The sequence below is a fragment of the Parasteatoda tepidariorum genome, chromosome 8 (genome assembly GCF_982258835.1).
Source record: "Parasteatoda tepidariorum strain Cologne lab strain chromosome 8, Ptep-v5.0, whole genome shotgun sequence".
Classification (NCBI taxonomy): domain Eukaryota; kingdom Metazoa; phylum Arthropoda; class Arachnida; order Araneae; family Theridiidae; genus Parasteatoda; species Parasteatoda tepidariorum.
Window position 1 is genome coordinate 6554123 of NC_141762.1, and position 21603 is coordinate 6575725.

The following is a 21603-nucleotide window of genomic DNA, read 5'->3' on the forward strand; positions in this document are numbered from 1 at the left end:
CGCAATTCGACCGATATTCTGGTATTTGCTCTTTGGTACAAAAAGGTTGGGGACCCCTGGCCTACAGAGTTTGAAATCCGCTCACTAAATCGAAAAATATTTAGAATATCTTGTTTTCAGTTAGTTAGGAAACGTTTTTGATTGAAGTTTTATTGGTCCAAAAAAGTTTCTATTTCCCTGATGAAAACTTCATAGTGTCTGTTGTTGAAGATTTCAATTTTCGTATGAGGAAAAAATTAATGTTTCTTTTTAACTCAAAAAATGCTGCCTCAAAAACTGAAATAAAATTAAAGAAAAAAAATTTTTTTTAGAGAATAGTTAAGCTTAAAATATTAAATTTGGAAAATTCGGAACATTTTTAACAACAAATTCGACGGGGTGTTTCTCGTGACAAATATGTCACGACTACTACAAATAAGCTCACCAGACAAAAAATTAGTCACCCTAGTGCGCAAGCACCAATGAATCGTTACGTTTCGTTAAATGACGCGGTGGCCAAGTGGCGTGATCAACTGCTTCAACGTGATCAAAAGCAAGTAGTTATCAGTGAGATATTTTTGTTTGAAGCGGAAATTGTGTGTAAATATGGCTAAGTGTAAGACTGTGATAGAGTGGCAACGAGAAGCAATTGTGTTTGGCCGTGCCCATGTTCATACGTTGAATGAAATTGCTGGATTTGTTGGTGTTCCTAACTGTGTGCAAGTTGAAGTGATCGTGTCGGCGAAGTGGTGTCAGCGACGTGAACTCAGCCCCACGAATGATTTTGAAACCAAGAATCGAATCCCATCGGTCGATTCGAATTCCGCTCCTGGCTCGTATCGACCTCAGTGCAGACTAAAAATTTTCCTCCTTCGTAGATGATCATGGGCTAGAGTTCCTTCCCGTCAGACTAACCGTGGGAGGTTTTCGTGGATTTCCCCTTCATGTAACGTAAATGCGGGTTAGTTCCATTAAAAAGAAAGTCCTACACGGAAGCAAAATTTCACCCAACATTTGATCCAGGAGTCCTTTGTCATCTGTATTGGGTTCAAAATTCTAAAGCAACGGTGTTGAACATCAGTAGTCGTAAACCCAGCATTGGGTCGGCTTTTAAACAACGTTAATAAAATAAAATAAAATGATTTTTAAAATATTAATGTTAATTTTTTTTCATTGTTTTATCACTCATTTTCTTAAAACTGGATTTCATTTTTGACAGTTGAATTCACAGGTCTAGAGGGACATGCAGTTAGTCTAGCTCTGATTTTTTTCCTAGTCTTTTACATATAATGAAAATGATAAGATAAAAAAAAAAGCTGAATCAAGGTTTCTCTTGAAAGGAAAATGAATTATGAACGCTGAATTTGTTATTCTCATTGAATTGAAAATATTTAAGGGAAATATTGATAGAAATATTTTTATAAATGCTAAACTTTTTCATAATTTATTCAATATATTGACAGAAAAAAAATCTTTTTTTGATATAACACTATTTTTTTCGTAAGCACTTTCCTTCAATAATTTCCTAAAAATGACCGTAAAGGATTGTTTTGATTTTATATAAATATAACATGTTTCAAAAATTATAGCTGTTTTTGGAGACCATGCGAACCTTTTATGGAACCCTAGTTATCCTAAGAACACCTTTTGGAAACGGCTACACTAGAACGTTTTTCATACAATAATTCTTTAGAGATTAGAGGTAACACAATTTGGAAGATATTTGAAGCTCTATACTGTACAATTATGTAAAAATAAACATTCGATTTTTTTTGAAAATTTCATGGTGATGTTAACGAAAGGCAGAATCCTAATTCATTCGTAAATTCATCTTCCCTTTATTTATTTTTAGAAAAGAATTAATTACATCGTGAAAATAATTTCGAATAATATATTTCGTTTGAGTGTTTTTCTAAAAAATGTTATTTTATTTCTACTTGCATTGTGGTATAAATTGATTTCTGGAAAAAAGAAGTCCAGTACAAAAGTAATTTTTATTAATAAATGATTTTTAAGTTTATAAATTACATTAATATGAACACAGAATGATGAGATAGATTTTTAAATTATTAACTTATAGTATTGTTAAGAAAACGAAAAAAAATAGTATTCATAATAAAAATAGCAATCACAAATGTATAAATAAGTTAGTTTCTACAAAGGTAATATTAAGCCCTTTGAGACTGAATTTAGTTCATGCAAAATTGTTACATTGGTCAGCATTAATCTTTGTTAGACAAACATTATATGCAAGAAAATGAAAGGAAAACACGATATTTTATTTGTATAAACATATTTTATCAAATATTTTTCGGAATGTTATCTTTTTCGTTAAAGCTTTATGCGAGCTTTATGTGGGGCATGAAATTTCAACTGCCGAAAATATGTTTTCAAAATGCAAACAAAATATTGTTCGATTACTTCCCCAGAGAACAATAATTAGTTGGATATTTTGAAAATACTTTTTCAGCATTCGAAACTTTATAATTTATTCTAAGTTCACCTGAACATGCTACTTCGACTACTATTAGTTTTACATGACATCGAACTTGTTATGAAGAATTTCTTATAATTTGTTATGAAAAATTATGAAGCATAGTGTCCTCTAAAATGAACAGTTTTTTAATACTTTAAGTACAAATCTTCGCTGTAGTAAATGGAAACGGAAATTCAATTAAAATGGTGAAAGAAAGGACTTTGGTAGTCGAAGACATACACAACAGCAAAGGGTTTGACTTGGAAACCATAATAACAATATTATTTTGGAAAAAAGCACGATTCTAAAATGGAAAAAAATGGCAAATTAACCGTTAAAAAATACTTAAATGCATCTATTGAGTAGTAGATACTTTTAAGAATACTAAATTTTCACCACTTTCGTTCAAATAACCCTCAAGTTTAAAAGCTTTCATTCCCCCCACCCTCGCAATTTAATGAAGGGTTATTCTACCAAAATGAGTTATAAACATTATCTCAATATCATGCGACATACAATCCTCATTTTCATTAAATAAATATATATATTTATGTACAGACTATTATATTTTTTTTCAAAAAAAAAATGTAGAATATGTATTAAATAAATCATAGTGCAGTCAACCATCCAAGAGAAACGCTCCTTTTTTTAAGTACTTCCTTGACAAAAGCTTGACGGCATCTTTTTTACTTGTTTCCTGAAAATAGAAAAATGGAGGAAAAGATTAAAAGTTAACATATTTATCATATATCACTTTCAAGAAAGGTAAACTTCTTCCTCATTTGGAGCAGTTTCTTTTAAATTTATTTTATTATGAAAAACCGAACGATTGACAAGAATGAACACTTCATGTCGATCGTAAACGGAAGGAAATATTAATTGCGAATGTACCAATAATACAAGAAAGGTTACAACCTTACAAAAGGTTCAGATCACCATTCTCCCGGATTTGACCGAATAGTTAAATAGAAGAGCTGAAAATATTTAGAATAATGATATTCAAGTTTTTATCAGCACAATGTGTTTAATTCAACGGAGAAAACATATAAGTGGAAATTTGCATTTAAGAAAAGACGCTTGTTCTATTTTATTTAATGCTCATTAACATTATTTATTCGGTAAATTAATTTTCCTCCTCAAATTTCACAACCATACTGATTTTTATCTTGCTTGAAACGTTTTGCGTTTCGTATTTTTGTATAACAAATTTCGTATCACTAATTCTAAACGAACTTATTCATATTTCATACCTGAGTCGAGAGTGAAAAAGATAAAGTAAAACTAAAAAAAAAAAAAAATAAATAAATAAAACTTTCAAAGCTGCGTTTTTCACTAGACTTGACTAAGAAGAAAATAGACTTTTTTTTATACTGAAGCACTTAAAATTGCAATTACTTTAAAAGGAATTTGGATTTAAAAAATATACACGTTAAGTTTATAAAGGAAAATGGCCCTTTCAACATTTTTTATAATAATTATGTTTCTGCATTTCAATGGGCAATAGATCAGCCCGCCTCGTATTTTATAATAACAAATTTAACAGTTTAAAATTCTCAGCTTAATTGTTGAATCTTAATGTTTTTCCCACCGAATTCCTTTTGCATTTTTCTTCACAAATATATTACTTCAAGTTTTTAAGTTTTATAAGTTTTGAGCAGCAAAACAAAATGTAACGTAAAGCAAAAAAGGTGAGAATAAATTCACAGAAGCACTCAAAACTGTAGAAACTTTCGAACAAACTAAAAGTTCGAACGAAAACACGAGTTCCTAAACAGAAATGGCTCTTTCAGCTCATCAGATTTTAACTCTAGTAGTTGTCTTTCAGCGTTTTGTAAAGCGGTCCGCATTTTATTTTTTATTAAAAGTTTAACACTTCCCTCGAAAAGTTGTCAAAAAGTTATTCTCGATCTATATAATTGAGAATATAAATTTTTTTTATTTCATCGTACTTCCTGTCCATATTTTGCATATCATCGTAAATTCGAGTTTTTAAGTTTTATAGTTTTTGCACACTAAAACAAAATGTAGCATAAAGATGAACGACGAAAGTAGTGGCGGTAGCGCTTTTTTAATATATTAGAATAGATATATCAACTATACTAAATACGTAATATTTAGCCCAAAATTATTAATGCATGGTTAGCTATAATGACTTTCCTTATAATATATGGTTATTTATAATGACCTCCCTTATAATATTTTTTTTCTTCAAATTCTTGTAACAAATAGCATCTAAATCTATAAATGGTTATCTATAATAACCTCCCTTATAATATTTTTTCAAAATCCTTATAACAAATGGCTTCAAAATCTATACATGGTTATCTATAATAACCTCCCTCATAATATATTTTTTTTAAATCTTTATAACAAATGGCATCAAAATCTGTACATGCTTATCTATAATAACCTCCCTTATAATATTTTTTTAAAAATTCTTATAACAAATGGCATCAAAAAGTGTACACATTGGGAGTCGCAAATTCCTAATTTACGCGACGAAGTAACAAAAACGCTGTCAAAGTTTGAAAGATGAGGTGAAAAAAAATCATCAGTTTAATTATATGATGAAACTTGGAGTTGTTTATGCTAATCCTCCCTCTGTTTCTCCGAGCAATCAAACAGGTCTTGATGTTTTCAGTCACGCCTTCATCATTGGTAATTCTACAGATTTAGATCTTCCCCTTTTTCTTGCTTTAACTATTAACTTGCGACGCCAAATAAGTATACTCTGTTTCATTTTCAACTTTTTGACAAAGAATTTTGAAATAAATGTTAAGAGTGGCCATTATAGATTTCTCCCTGTATGTGGATGCACAAAGAGAAGAACTTACCCGCAATTGGTTTGAAGCATTCTGCAATAATTGGTGTAAAGATTACCGTCCGAGCCACAAACAGGATCATAAAATGGAAGACAGACTTGTGGGCATTTGGGTATGAAGAGACAATTATCCATTGGCACTTGTACGATTCCTTGCCTGCAACATTTTCATAGAACCATTTATAATCTTTTTTAAATCTTAAAGTTTTACGCTATTCCCCCCTACCGTTACCACAGTTATGGCTTGCTTTTTTCTCCATTGCAGCATTCTAACTTCTCACCGAAACTAACTGCTCTAGGAAAAAAAACATGATTTGACGAAACAATGGTAACAGGGAGGGGAGATCACGTAACTTTAAGGCGCTTATTTTATTTACAAAGCCAGTATAATCTGGGTAATTTTGGTGAGTTATAAGTAATATCACATTAATCCCCTTTTATAAAAGAAAATATTCTCCACGGTTTTAACTAACATGTTCACACTGCTTTTCTGTTAACTACTTTTTTTTTGTCTTCATGAAATTTATGGTGGTTTTGAGATTATTGAGAGGCCTTGTAGAGATTCTCACAAGATATATTTGAAGCAGGGATCAAAATCGATATGATTTATACTTAGTATTATATGGGCAATATGACGTCTATTCTTTCCCGGTGAGCAGGTTTCAAATATTGCAAAAAATTAGGAAGAGTTCTTAAAATATCAAGTTACAAATAATCAGACTCTATAAACACAGCTAAGTACTGTTTGGCTATCAGGAGAATTCGTTCATGTTTGCGGGCTGGTGGTCACTGAGGTTTCCAAAGTTAATGGATTCGAATAAGAGTGTGGGTTTAATCATTTCGCATTCGTTTACGTTGAGAGAGTTTAGTCAATTTTGCAACTTTTCCCAATTAGGAACAGTAATACTCTTGTTTCCACAGCAGGCTTCAAACTTTTGGACAGGAGTAAATCTTTGGATCGCTAAACAGTTAAGGTAGCATGAAAATATGAAATAAACAATTTCTTTTATGAACCCCTTAAGTTAATGGTTATGTAACATTCTTAATTGACCCAAAATAAATTTTAAAAAAGGCGATGTTAAAAGTCCCTAATTCTTTCAATTTGGCTTGCACAGAATTATGAGTTTCTAAAAAATATTCTGAGAATATTTCTTAACATATTGGCTGTGTTGTAGCGCTATATACGGGGTCTCAGTTAAGCGTTTCTAAGAGGGTGCATCTTCATAGCAATGAGAGATGCGTTCCTGAAATGGTGTTGTGCGTAAGCTCAATAGATATTCGAGATTAGCCCAGATTATTCCGGAATTCAATGAGCCAAAGCTGTGGAAGAAATTTCGAACACATTCTTCGGCCTATGTTCTTTTTGTTTTTGTAGTACATTTATTACTAAAACGAGGGAGCTGAGATAGCGCCTAATTGATAGGGCGTAGGGCCCAGGCTCAAGAGGTTGTGAGTACGATCAACGCCAGTCAAAGATTCTCCGTGTAGTAAATGGTGACTGGTACACAATAAATATTTCGGATCACTAGGTCCTCCATGTTCCCATGACAAATCAATACCTATGGTGGTACTGAATTAGAGATTGATCGTTCCCTGGCACAGGTCAAAATTACAATCTGTGAATGAATGGCTGTATGAAAGAGCCCACCCTATAAACGAGTTATGGCGTATGTATGTGGCAGAAGTTGAAATCTTGACCATGAAAGTAAGAAGCGCACCGCTTGCGTCTTAATGCCATTCGACAACAACAACATTATTAAAATGAATATACACTTATGATCTATTTCTTTATGATGTTCCTGAGTAAATCAGATATATGATTTTAAGTCATCAAGATACATCCCTAATTACTCTTAATTTGTAACATTTCACTGAAACACGCTTTTCAATGCCTGAAAACATAATTTCCGTTGAGAGCAGCAAAACATAATTTTAAGACAATCCGTAAAATAAAAGTTTTTGCACCCGGAAATTAGGGAAAGATTTAGCTCGACAAGTTTCTAATTTCAGACTAGGTTTTTATAATTATTATTGCATTCTACAAGACCCATTGATAATTTGAGATATCCTAGTTGGTAGGGCGTTGGGCACATGTTCAAGTTGTTCTGAGTTCGATCCCCGCCGGCCGAAGACTCCGTGTAGTAAATGGTGGCTGGTGCATGTTTAGTCTGCAGGGCCACGAAGTCCTTTATGTTCCCATAACAAATTAATACCTGTGGGGGTACTGAATTGGAGATTGGTCGTTCTCTGGTTCAGGTCAAAATTACGATCTGTGGACGAATGGATGCATGCATGATTGGATCCACCCTATAAACAGGCTATGATGTGTGTGTGTGGTTGAAGCTGTATTCTTGGTCATAAATGGCGCAACTGAAAAACAAAACCTTTCTGCCTTAAATTCGCTTCGTTTCACCAAGCAAGCCTGCTGATATCAACAAGTGGTTTTAGAAACAACACAACAAACCCATTGATTTCCTAAACTGATTTTAAAACTCTTTAAAATATGCGAATTACAAATCCATTAAATAAGGAGATTTCAAACTTTTACGTTAGCTTCCGTAAGTAAGATTGAAGCAACTGCGCATGCTCGCGTTTATTTTAGATTCTACGTATATCTTCATGTTATGCTGGCTTTCAATGGGTAAAAAATAAAAATAAGTAAAAAATAAAATATACATTGTGACCCGAGCTTTTGAATTTAACTTACTTGCATGTCCTCATCCTGAGGAAGCATTCATTGAAATAAATCAGACCATCACTTCCACAAGCTGGTTTGGCAATTGGGATACACTCGTCTGGACACTCTTTGCCTTCTTCTGTCTCTGGAAACAAAATTAATTACATATCTCACCAACAGATGGTGCTCCAGAATGGAAGTTTTTTAAAACAATGCCTGGCCCTGCCTATTAGATTGTTTCAGCTGAAATATATGTCCGGGTGTTCGTGGGTTATGGTCTCAGACTCTCGTTTTGCTGCAAATGTTAGTTATTTAGAAATGAATGTTTTGCAGAGTTTTTGAGCCATCTGTTGACACACTTTGCAACCAATTTTTAAACTTGGTGAGAATAAATTCTCAAGAGAGCAAAAAGTCGTACTCTTTTAGATACATCCATCTTTTCAATTAATTTTTCATATCGTTGAGTGTTTTTGGAAATCTTAATGATATGCAACTGTGTTATCAAATTTACTTAAGTAAATTTTATGTTTCAAAATTATTAAGATATTTTAAAAGACCATTATTTTAACTTACTTGAAATAACTTGCAATAATATTTAAGTTGTTCAAATTCAAGCGTTTTGTACCTCCTGAATAACAACCGTCACATGAATATTTTCTTTTATTTAAAAATAAATAAGTAAATAAAATAATTTTATGCAGAACAAAAAGCAAAATTCGTACAGTAATAAATATATGCTTACTAGCCTTTTTATTTCATTATACAACAGGCGAACCATTCCTGAATTTACGACCATGAATGTTCAACTCCGTAACCTTATAAATTTGAACCCAACCCAGAAGACAAGGGAACTTCTGGATCGAGTATTGAGACAAACTAGATTGTGACCTATTATCAAAATAAAAAAAATCCAGAGATTTTTTTTTATTCAAAAAAAATTGTTTTAGAAAATTATATCCCCTACAAATTTTACAAGTAAAAAAAGTAAATTTTCTGTGAGCTTTGATTATAGTTTTTCGAAATAATTTTTTTTACAATTTCGAAATGCAACAAAATTGTCAATAATCAAAGGAAATTTAAAGAAATGCGAAATTTGTGTGGATTTGAAGATGTTGGTTTTCAAGGAATAGATATTTATTTAACTTTTATGACAAACTGCATATGTCCATTAATTTGTACGATTTATATACCTCTGTACTGTCATTTTTAAGGATAAGAATATTACACTTGAAATCAGCAGATTATTCAGGATTAATAAATACTATCACGTGTTAAAAAGCTGAATAAAATCTAGACAATTAAATTTCAAGGCAATAATAAATATTTATATGACTCCTATCATATTATATGGCAGTGAACTGTTTTCCTTAGAAAAGGGTAACCGATGTAAAAAGGGTGAGCAATGAAAAAAAAAATACTACAAATTATTAGTTTATAATTTTTCTCCTAAAAAATTAAAATTCAAAACAAAATTAAAAAGCAAAACAAAACAAAATCGAAAAAATGTTATTAAAAAATTCGAAAAAAGCAATGATTTTTCTCGACATTCTCGTTTCAAATACTTGTATTTTTTTCTGGAAAATGTAACGAAAAAAAAGTATAAGTACAAAATTTTCAAAAGTAACTAATTACAAGTAAAATTACGTACTTTTTACTTTTACTTTCGTTACAAGTAACGAAAGTAATGAATCCTGGAGGCCATTAGCATCAATATTATCCCAGGTTTCAATGATGACAACCTGAAATTTCAGCCACAAATTAAAACTGCTCCTTTTTGGTGTATACAGTCTCATTGAGGAAAGCCTTCGCGTTTTTTTAGAGTATTGGTCATATAAAAGGGTAAACCATGTAAATTCATCCTGCTGGAAAATCCAACTTGAGTTACCAATTTTCTCTGCAATGGACGGATTTCTAGTGCTTTCTGATTATCAGCAATCTCTATACAGCCTGAAGGAGAGGCTACGTTATGTTTTAACCGTATGTGAAGCCTTCCCACACAATTAATGAACCTCCACCTTGCTGTATAATAGAGATTCTCTATTATACAGCAAGAGAGAGATGCTGTATAATAGAGATAATCCTCGTTCTGCATATCATTATAAAAGCACACAACACTGTCAGGTTCATCTTAATTCTTTTATTTTCCATTCTTTCATTTTGTTTTCCATGGTTATTCAATTCTTTTATTTGGATAGCTTTAAACGTGAGCTATAACTAGTTCTTTTTCTATCGCAAACTTTTTGTCGCAAATGTAAAACGACACAGAAGATGGGAAAAAAGGAGAAAAATCTTCAGAAAATGGCCAGCAATGTGGAGGCTTATAAATGGTGATAGATGGGCTTCGGCTATAATGGTAAATTTCACATAGCCTTTTCTCCTTGACCTCACGAAGGATAGAGATTACCAAAAAATGCTAGATGCTCATTTATTGGCAATTGAAGCGAGTAATGTGGACTCAAGTCAGATTTTCCAGCAGGAGAATACGCTGCATTTACGCTGTAAAATCTTCAAATTAGTGGTTTCTGAATAATTGAGTGCATTTCGAAATTGACCTGCCATTTCTCATGATCTCAAGCCTAATGAAAATGTAAAGGCCTATTCTCAGTAAGGCTGTATATACAAAAAAGAAGCCGTTTCAGTTTGAGGTAAAATAGAGGGCTGACATCATTTGCCTGAGATAATGGGGTTGCTAATATGCCTTAGGGTTTGGTAAATGACATGCAACATCATATACTTCAAGTCGCATATAAACATGACCGATACACTAGCTGTAATCAGGAGTGACTCCATTTCGATGGGAGATTCTATCTCCTCTTTTTCGATGTATTTTTTCCTGTTCAGGTGAAACAGGAAGTGAGTTACTTCTTGTAAATATGTATTTAGATACAGATGGGACACACTGTAAGGCACCAAGATCGAACTTACGAACAAGCTCTAAAGCAGCGGTGTAAGCTAAGACGTTTTAGTTCACAGATTCGAACCTACGTCTCAGCGCCAACCCTCGGATCACAACAAATTAAAGGGGTCATGTGAGGATCTAGTTATGTATTATTAGTTAGTATTTTCAAAATATGAACGACGGCTATTTTTTCGGTCTGACTGTATTTTGTCAAGATATCTCAAATTTAAATTATTTCAACTAATTATTATGTCCCGATGACAGCTCCATCTGTAAGTAGATTTGACAGTCAAATTGAAGCATATGTTTTTCCGGAGAATCCAAACATGAAATACATAAAGGGTTCTTACTGAAGATTTTCTTCCCACCCCATCAACCAAGGGGTGAGTTTGAAGTCTCAAATTTTAGATTATTTAATTTATCTTTTAAAATATTTCAAACGTGCACATTAAGAAGTTTGTTCAAAAGCATATTTCTCCAAATATTTGACCATTTTCATGCTTTTTTAACACCCTATTTATTTGGAGAAAAGAAACAGTAAATATGAAATATATAAAAGTTATTACTTACGACTGAATCTTTCATAACAAACAGTAAGGGGGAGCTTTTGTAACAATTTCCTGTGAGGACAGAAAATAAAATATTTAGCTTTAGTCCAACGATTATGATAATTATTTATACAAAAAAGATAGATAAAATTAAAGATATCTAAATATTTTTACCACGTGCAAATCAAATTCGGGCAAATCTATGACTGAAAATCTTCCAATATTTACTAGAGAATTTTTTCAATAAATGTAAATAATTTCTCAAAAAAAAATCATCAAAATTAAAATGTCATAGTTAAAATTCAACCTTTTATTAATTATAAACTTTGAATTAGAGAGTTTAAAATAATTACCGTGTGCAAATCCAATTTCGGGGCCATGCAAGGTAATTCACAAATGTAATATGGTTCTGTAGGAACACGACATAAAATGTATCCCACTAAACTCTATTTACGTTTTTTTTATATTTTGTAATCTTGCAAACTAGTTACGAACATATTTTTTAATCATTTTTGCAAAATGTCAGAAAGTTAAAGGACTTTTGACTTCGCTACTCGCTTTATATGTTACATTTTGTGTTTTATTCTGCATTTTTCTTGAATTTTTATTTTGTAATTTTTTCTTGTTATGTTTTATTTTCATTTCGATTCTTTTTTGTGCCTCTCACTCTATTTTATTGATATATTTTGCTTTGGCTAAATTAATACTATAATAGAAATCATTCTATTCTGCCTATGTAATAGCGTAAGCTTATGACGAGACGAGATCAAAAGCGTTATCGAAATCACTAGTGAGGAAGGTGGAACTGGAAATATCAACCGTGTTTGATTGCCGGAGCAAAGCTCGCCTTTTAATGTGGTGACCATCGTTCATATCCCAGCTATGGCCGTTCGATACGAAATCTGTTCTCAACTCACATCAACCACAGTGCTGATGTGAATATTTTCTAAATCAGAAGTAGGCGATTCTTAGGTCAAAATCCCGTTTCTGTCGGGCAAACCGTGGTAGGTTTTCGTTGCCATTTCAACTGTTGCCATTTCTTAATCCTGGAGTTTCCTTTGTTGTACGTTTGGTTCAAAATGACAAGGCTACAAAATAGAACATTGATAACAGTAAACCCAAACATGAATCAGATTTTTAATGACGATTACAAAATAAAATAAAGTCATGAAATCAAACTGGCTTATTTGTTTTCTTCCCACCTTCCTCAATAGTAATTCGAGAGATATTTTTTCCTTTATTTAAATATTAATTAGTAATTTCTGTTTCGCCTACTTCGTCGACAAGAATTTTTAAAAGTTTACATTAGCACTTTAATTGCGTAACATCCTGCATAATACACAATACATTTCTATTTCAATTTAATAATTTAATATTGCACATGACATTAGACTAGAAAACTTTCTATGGCTTTTTTAAGCTCTAATCACTTTCATACATACTGAGAAATAAAATATAAAGAGAGGTAGAGAAAGAAGATAAGAATTATTACGCAAATGTAATGTATTCTGACAGCGAATGCAGTTATAAACACAAAACAAAGACAACTTCTGCATATTTTTATTTTTTATTTCTCTTTCCATCGCTTTATAAAAAAATATCGCTGTATTTTGTTTGTTTATTAATAAAGACGAAAATGCGTTTGTATTTTTATATAAATTTTATTAGTGCAGAAAGTTTTATTTCTCGTTTTTATTAACAAATTTCTATCAGACTGTTTTGTCAATTAATTGGATGGTTTTCTGTAATTGAGTATATATTTAATGATATGTATAAAAAATCAAATCAAAATAATCAATGTGAATTAATGTCAAAAATGTAAATCACATGTCATATCAGATATTATGGCGAAGATTTCTGTTTAGGATCCTGTACCGAATTGGTAAATAAGTTTCGGCAATTGTTATAACGCAAAATCCTACAAAAAAAAATTTATTTTGATATTTTCGAAAACTTCATATAAGCTCAGGGTAATTACCATAGAATAATGACACCGTCTGACTACTTATAAAATTTGAACGAACAAAATTGGAAGAAGTCGGCTTTACTTATTATTATTGCGACCATTTTAATATGGTTTTCTCTTTTGCTAAGAACGCCATCTCTCAACAAGCAATTGAACTATTTTCCCATAGTAACTGTTTTCTTAACCAAGATACGAAAATTTCTTTCCTCTAATACATAAACAAAAATAGGTATTTCATCGTTCTTCAACTCTCTCCGGGGAAAAATATGATGACGTAAGAAAGATATAAAACATAAACAAACCCACAGTTTCTTTTCCTCATCAAGCAGATATTGTGGTATATCCTCAAGTCTGATCCACACACTGGTTCGTTAAGGTCCAGGCATCGGGAGGGACACAAATAATGAGTCCCCATACATTTCAACCAGTGTCCACTGCTCACATTGTTCTTCCTATAAATGGACAATACAAACTATTTATTAGTACAGACCTCGCATTGCATTGATAGCTTAATTGGGTTTAAAGTAGTGTTTCCTCGAATATGTGTTCATTGGGTTTTACGCACAGATAATAAGAATGCCTTTCTTTTATTGGTGATTCGCAAAATTCAATAGGAGAAATATATGAATCCCTAACCCTCACTTGTTATCAATAACTGTTCACGTCGTAGCGTACGCATCCTCGGGATTTTAAGATGTCGGAATTTTTTCCTCTTTTGAGATTACTCGTCAACTGTTTGTTGCAATTAAAACGTTCTTCCATTACAAAAGCACTCAAAGACTATCAATAAGTCAATTTATAAGTCAAAGTAATTTATTGATTCACCCAAATAAATCTATATTGTGTTGTTGAATTAGACTAATATAAGATTTCTCTCGTTTCTCTTTTAAGTTTCCCTTCTTAAGAAACTTCGCCACTAAGCTTTTCAATTATTACACAATTGGTGAATTTTTTAGTGGGAACTTTAACACAACACATTGCACTGCCTATGTGACACCAAATGCATGCAATTTCGTTATATTGTCGGTGAGTTTTTGAATCTGGACACAGCTCAAAATGTATAATTACGAAATGGATACTGCTCTAAATGCGCATCTTAATTTCGTGCTTTCAAACAAAATTTATCAATTGAACGGGGAATTACGTGCTTTCTTCTCTTTACTTATTTAAACAATAAACTTAATCATTACGTGGGAGCCGTGATGGCTCAGAGGATAGAGAGTTTACCTTCCAATGAGGTGTCCCGGGTTCGAATCCCAACAGTGGCTGATCGATTCGAATTCCGCATCCGACTTGCACTGATCACATTGCTGACGTAAAAATATCCTTTGTGGTAGATTGATCATGGGTTAGAGCCCCCTTGCCGCCGGGCTAACCATGGGAAGTTTCCGTGGTTTTCATCTTCATGTAACGCAAATGTGGGTCAGTTCCATCAAAACGTCTTCCACGAGGGCATAATTCTCGCAATACTTGATTCAGGAACTCCTTTGTTAACCAGATTGGGTTCAAAATTACAAGGCGACGAAGTTGAACATTAGTAGTCGTAAACCCTAAAATTGGGTTGGCTGTTCAACGACGCTTATAAAATAAAATAAAATTATTCTTACATATTATAATATAGGGCCATCAAAAGCGACTCTAAAAAATTTTCTTAGTGATGAAGCTATAAGTTATGAATAAAATTGTTGTCAACTTTTCTTAGTTTTTCCGGAAGATTTTATTTTTATATTTTAAATGTTATGAAAATTTATACTTTGATATTTTATTCAGTGTTTCATAAACTTGATTTAGACTGTTCTTGCTCACCATTATACTTAATAAATTTACCCATATGTATAAACTATCTGACAATCAATAATGTGGTGCTAAAGAAATTTATGATGGCAGTTTAGAGATTAAGTATGATTGGTGTAGTATAAAAATCTACAAATAAGCGTATTAATCTAGAGGTCTTCAACCTTTAGCAACAATAATTCAGGAAATCGTGTGGTTCGCGCATGTATTGGTAATGGTAAAGAAATTCAACAGCAGTAGGAGAATAGTAGTTCAGCTTAGTACTATAAGGTATTGAATATTTTTTGGGGGGAATTTTGCTATCCTAACGAATTAAACTAACAGCTGTTTCAACTATAGATTCATAACGTGTTCACAATTTGTAAAATACTGTGTTCGCATATTTCCTTGATGGATGATACAAAAAGCTCTAATTTGTATTTCTCTACGGAATCATACGTATACGGAAAAGAGAACGAAGATGAGTGCTTAAAAATGGCAAGGAGGAAATTAAATTTCTTTAAGACAAAATTGCGAAACGGCTACCTTAAATTATACTTAAGCATACTTTTCTTCGTAGCTGTTTAAAAAAGTCAAGTAAACGTGTAAATAATTTCATTTGTGTTCCTTTTAAAAAATTAATAAGTAAACGTAAAAATATGAAATTATATAAGCATGCCAAATGGTCAGACAATATTTGTCAAATAGTGAAAATCTTTGGGAGACTCTTCTGAGCCCGGGTACCAATCTCTTCCAACAAAATGTTTTTATACCTAATTGATCAAACTATAAATGTCGTAATTTTTCTCATCAAAATTCCAGCACATCAACATTTATAAGAACATTTAATATTCGAATTAATTATTCATACTCCACTTTCAAATCTGTTTTCGCTGGGGTGCCATAACACCAATTCTGTGTATCATCTACACTCATGATTTTCCAACTGATCAAGAAGAAATATAAAGGGTATATTTGCAGACGATATAGAAGTAACAGTCAAATCTAAGAAAACAATTTCAGCACTAGTTAAACTGCAAAATAAAATCTAAAATATTCAAGAACGGTGTCTTGACTGGGACAGAAACCTGGAGTAAACCATGAAGTTTCAAGTGCAGAAAATATGTTCTCAACTAGCAAATTATTTTAGGACTACTTTCCTACTGCTTAATCCAGACTAATCCTGCCTTAATTTGCTTTCATTTTAATTTTTCACAAAAAAAAAAAACATTGCAGCATTTTAAATTTTATTGATTGGTTAAGGTTAGCCTGAACTTTTATTTTCTCTTTATTTTATTGATTAGTTAAGGTTTACCTGAACTCACTTTTCTCTATATTTTATAGATTAGTTAAGGTTTACCTGAACTCACTTTTCTCTATATTTTATAGATTAGTTAAGGTTTACCTGAACTCACTTTTATCTATATTTTATAGATCAGTTAAGGTTTCCCTGAATTCACTTTTCTCTATATTTTATAGTAGGGGAAAGAGATTATCTCGCAATAAAGTTAAGATTGATTTAGAAAATCTGAACACAAGATCAAAAGTTATTCTAAATGTACGTTAACTGCACTCACCCGCAGTTTTCTTTCACCAAGTGACATTCGCTCGCATAAACTTTACCGTCCGTTCCACAGACAGGCTTATAATGAGTGCATTCATTACTCGGACAGTTATTCACTCGGGGTGGCCGATTCAGGTAGGACTCTTCGAATTCTGGTTGACCTTTCTTTTCGAAATATTTTATCCCTTTGGTGTTCCTTGGTGAATTCTGTTCTTCTTCGGAATAAAGTTCTGGAAAAAGAAGGTGCCGACCTGCTTCAATGACAAGACCGTCTAAGAACCTTCGATGATTATCATCATCCAGAGGAGGTGGTAACAACACTTCGTCATTTTCTTCCTTTGCTTCGAAATTGTAATTTTGTTCTATAAAATCCGAATCTATTTGACCTAAAATTATTAAATTCAAAATATTGACATTTATAAAAAGAAAATTTACCATGTGTTCCGTAAAAAGAAATCCATAATGTATTTTTTTCAAGCATTGTGAATAAGTCAAAGCAGCACTTACTGTAGGGCACAGAATCCGAGAACATTTAACTATCATTTAGAAAAATTTTCGAAACTTGTAGGTTAAAAAATATTAAATTGAAAGGTTCTAAGTGTGATTTTTGTAAAACAAGTAATAAGTTTTTTTGTTATGAGATTTCAGAATGTAAATGTTTACCTAATGATTCAAATATAGAGACTAATAAAAAACTTCTTCCCCCTCATAATGTCAAGTCATTACAGAAGTTTTTAGGCAGTAGGCAGTATAAATGTTTATCACCGTTTTATTCAAAATTATTTGTCGTTAAATAAATTACTTATAAAATATGCTATATTTGTAAGGACCGAAGACTGTCAAAAATTATTTGAAGAGTTTAAAAATGCGTTAACTTCCAAACCAGTTTTATGTCTTTTCAACCCATAGAGAAAATGTCATTTGTATGTAGACGCTTCAGGTGAAGCTATAGGTGAAGCTATAGGTGCAGTCCTTAAACAAGAGCACCCGGATGGAACTCAACATCCCATTTCATTCCATTCGAGACAATTAAGAACTTATGAGAAAAATTACTCAATTACTGAGTTGGAATGTTTAGTAATAGTAGATGCTCTGGATCTACATTATCTTCATGGAATACCTTTCACCGTGCATACAGACCATGCAGACCCAGTTTAATTGAGGAAACATCTGACAGGTAGGTTATTTAGATGGTCTTTGAATTTATCAATGTATGAATATGAGATAAAATATAAGAAAGGAAGTACTAATCATGAGGCAGGTATGCTTTCCAGAAAGAAAAAAAATCTCTCATCATAATTGCTATTCTACTCATTTAATTCAAAAATAAAAATTTATTGAACATTAAATGATTGATAATCTAAATAACAATAACTTTAAAAAAATTAATGATGCTTTAACAGTAAGTAAAAAAGGTTTAATTAAAATTGTAGTCCCTTTCTCCTTAAGAGAAGAATTAATTTCAAAGGTTCATGATGAATTTGGTCATCCAGGCGTAAAGAAAATGTTAAGTATTATTTATCCATACTATTATTGGTCGAATATTATTAAGGACATGAGTAATTATGTCAAACAGTGTGAAACCTGTCAGTTGAAAAAGATCTTACACTTAAAAAAATATGGTTTGTTTCAGTCATAAAAAGGCCTATATATCCCCTATATTAGTCCCAGGTTACAGTCAACACTACCCAGCAAAGAACCCTTTGAGTTAATATGATTGGACTCTGCCGGTGATTTTAACTACTATACTTCTCCTAAAAAACATTTAAATACTGTAATTGATCATTGTACAAGATACAGTTGGGCTTCTTGTAGCAAAAATATTACATCAGAAGTGTATTCACATTTGTTGGAACCTTTATTTATATCATATGCCCCAAAAGCTTTATTTACAGCAGAAATTCCAAGGGACTTTTGCAGATTCATTTTCAAAAGACAAGTGCGCACTTTTTTCACATGCAGCATATAGTTATTATTCCTTTCATGTCGTGTGATCCATAACATCCAGACTTCTTCGTTAGGGTTGACTCCGTAGGAAGTAATCATAAGATCGGATGAAGATGTATTAAAATCTCCAATTATTTATTAAATTGAATGGGAATTCGGCTTCATAAAGATATTTTACTGAATTCATTTTATAAATAAAGATTACAATTCTAACTAATTAAATATAATATAACGTGCGAAGTGCTTCGTTTATTAGGTGAAAGAGATTATTTAATGTTCTTGTCTGTTAGAAAGGCTTATCTACAATTAAAATATAATTCTTTTTAGGTTTGATTTTAAAGTCCCTATAATTCTATGTTATATTACTATTTAATTCTATGATATTTAGATTTCATTGATTCCCTTGTGTTCCAAATTTATGGAATCTCTATGATCAATCATGTAAACAGTACGTCACATTCATACAATTACGTTCTGAACGTTACAAAAAGTGAATAATAAAAACATTTTTATATCCATCACATACTATTTACAGTACAATAGTTCATTAATCAAGTAATGTTCAATTTCGGAGGAGGGTTTCGTTCACGAAACTACGCCACTGTTCACAGCTTAAACAAAAGTTATTTAAAATTAAAAGCACTGAAGAAAAAAAAGAATTTTTTTTCTTCATAAAACAAAAATTCGTCACTTGGATGAAGAGTAGTAGACCCACCTCTTTTTATAGAAAAGAAAAGGTTGGGCAAAAGAAATTCTTCAATTTGTTTCAGAGACCATTAGTTTTAAACATAAAAGTAAATCACAAAAAAATTTCTACTTTAAATTCTATAAAATGAATAGAAAAATAAATTTTGTTTCATACCAAGTTACACTGTATTTAAATTTTATCCTAAAATTAGATTTTTAGTGTTAAACTCAAAGTTAAAGCAAACAAACAAGGCGTTTGCGACTTTCGAACACAAACGCAAAAATCAATTTATGATTTGTTTATTTTTGTTGACAAAAGAGGGAGTTCGAAATCGACAAAAAAAATGCTTACGTAATATTTGAACGCCCCCTAATGATAATATTTGCTTTTTTTCGGAAAACATAAAGAAGGTGCTCTATAACGAAGGGCCATCTATATCAAAATACTTTTTATCATTATATATATTTTTTTAATTATGAATTTTTACAGAGGGGGGGGGGAGGGAGAGAGAATATGAATCACTCACCAGTTGCTGAGAAGACGAGACAAAAGCAGATGATGAAGAATGTGTGTTGCATTGTTCTGAGTAGAGGATAAGTTCAGTGTCACAATTGAGTGCTACAAAACAGCGACAGAGGACGGTTGTTGGTCGCATGCTCTAACACCCGTATAAGGCTCTTGTTTCATTCATAATTCCTCACCCAGATCAAAAGTCTGTCTAGTTTGTTTGTTCTTTTATTGAAGGAATCAGACATCTTTGGTCTCTAGAGCAGCAGACTCTCATTTTAATCCTAAATTTTAAAAAAATAATAAAATACTTATTTGTATAATGATTACGTGTTGGCGACTGCTTTTCCGAGTTGTCGCCAACACAAACATGGGTCTTGTGAAAATGTTAATATCCTAAAACATTGTCAGAAACATCACTATTTAATAATATACAGCGATATTATTTTCATTTTAATTAACTTATATTATTTTTGCATTTGTCAATGTTTTCTTTACCCTAATAAAATGTATCAACATTCACAATAATATTTTATTCAATAATTATCGCTATCTAAAATATTCGCAATAATATCTCCCTGATTTTTTTTTCTTTTGGTATCGAATAATGCTGAATTTTGCGATCTAACTTTCACGAGCGATATTTTATAGCAATATTTTCGTGCTCCATGTGTGTTATTGTCCTTTATGACGATATTGTCTTCTTTGATATACCATTATCGGTAGTTAGTGATCTGTGAAAATCAGAATCAGATGTTGCTCCAAAATTATGACGTGTATCATGGCTCCTATAATAATCGATAAGTTCCAATCAAAATGAGAATATGTTTCAGTATAAAAGATGAAAAGATTTTTCTCCATAGTTAAAGCTTGTGTTTATTTCCTTTTAAAATCTATTTCTTCATGTTTAACGATCTTGACATTTTAGCTCCGTGATTATTTTATATTTTAAAACGAATTTTTTCTTATATCGAAACAAAAACTCCAAAAAAAGTCTTTTTTTCAAACAGAAAAGAGTTATGCAAATTTTTCTTTCAAAGGGGGAATCGAAAAGTAATATTTAAACAAAAGCAAACACGGGAATAATATATATATATATATATATATATATATATATATATATATATATATATATATATATATATATATATATATATATATATATATATATATATATATATATATATATATATATATATATATATATATATATATATATATATATATATATATATATATATATATATATATATATATATATATATATATATATATATATATATATATATATATATATATATATATATATTATGTAATGTTAAAACAATTATATATTAAATATAATCCTTAAATAGAGCATTTATCTAACGCACAAACGTTTAAAAACCTTTCCCACAAGAAAGTAATAATATTGATCTAATTATCTCAAAAAATGTGATGATGTGGCTTTAGCAGCTTGGGAAATTGATCAGTCCCACGCTACTGAGACCTATTAACATTTAAATATATTGTCCAGAAATATATAAAAACCCTCTTTCCAAGGTCAAATGTGCTATTCTCTACCTATCCACCAGCATGTAAGGTTGTCATTCTGGGGCTCTGGCCCTTACTTTAATAAAATTTTATTATGATTCCTGCATTTTCCTGTATCTTTTTCAAGAAGCACCGGCCACACTACGAACTTACAATGTTTAGGCTTTCAAAGCGTAACAGATAAGTCGGCAGGATAGTTTTCTGTCGCGAAAAATTATTATTGAA

General features: G+C 31.4%; 1 protein-coding gene across 2 annotated transcripts; it reads right to left on the reverse strand.

Moving 5' to 3' along the window:
- Positions 1-1955: 1955 nt before the first annotated feature.
- Positions 1956-20127, reverse strand: LOC110282007 (uncharacterized). Of its 2 annotated transcripts, none has more exons than XM_043039676.3 (7): positions 19865-20127; positions 16717-17089; positions 13669-13818; positions 11423-11472; positions 7984-8098; positions 5290-5433; positions 1956-3152 (listed from the first exon to the last, which is right to left on the reverse strand). In XM_043039676.3, exons 1-7 carry the CDS (start codon positions 19914-19916, stop codon positions 3104-3106), a joined length of 933 nt encoding a protein of 310 aa, XP_042895610.2. In that variant the 5' UTR covers positions 19917-20127; the 3' UTR covers positions 1956-3103. The 2 variants fall into 2 exon arrangements, with proteins under 2 accessions (XP_042895610.2, XP_042895611.2); XM_043039677.3 differs by having other exon boundaries at positions 7984-8092; positions 19865-20088.
- Between the last annotated feature and the right edge of the window lie 1476 nt (positions 20128-21603).

What these genes read in the sequence shown, in the direction of transcription:
- LOC110282007 (XM_043039676.3), bottom strand. Translation starts at nt 19,916, where the DNA reads ATGCAACACACATTCTTCATCATCTGCTTTTGTCTCGTCTTCTCAGCA. An exon ending in TTGGTGAAAGAAAACTGCGG is followed by an intron (nt 13,819 to 16,716) that starts GTGAGTGCAGTT and finishes GTCCATTTATAG; the next exon opens with GAAGAACAATGTGAGCAGTG. An exon ending in TTGTTATGAAAGATTCAGTC is followed by an intron (nt 8,099 to 11,422) that starts GTAAGTAATAAC and finishes TTTTGTTTCCAG; the next exon opens with AGACAGAAGAAGGCAAAGAG.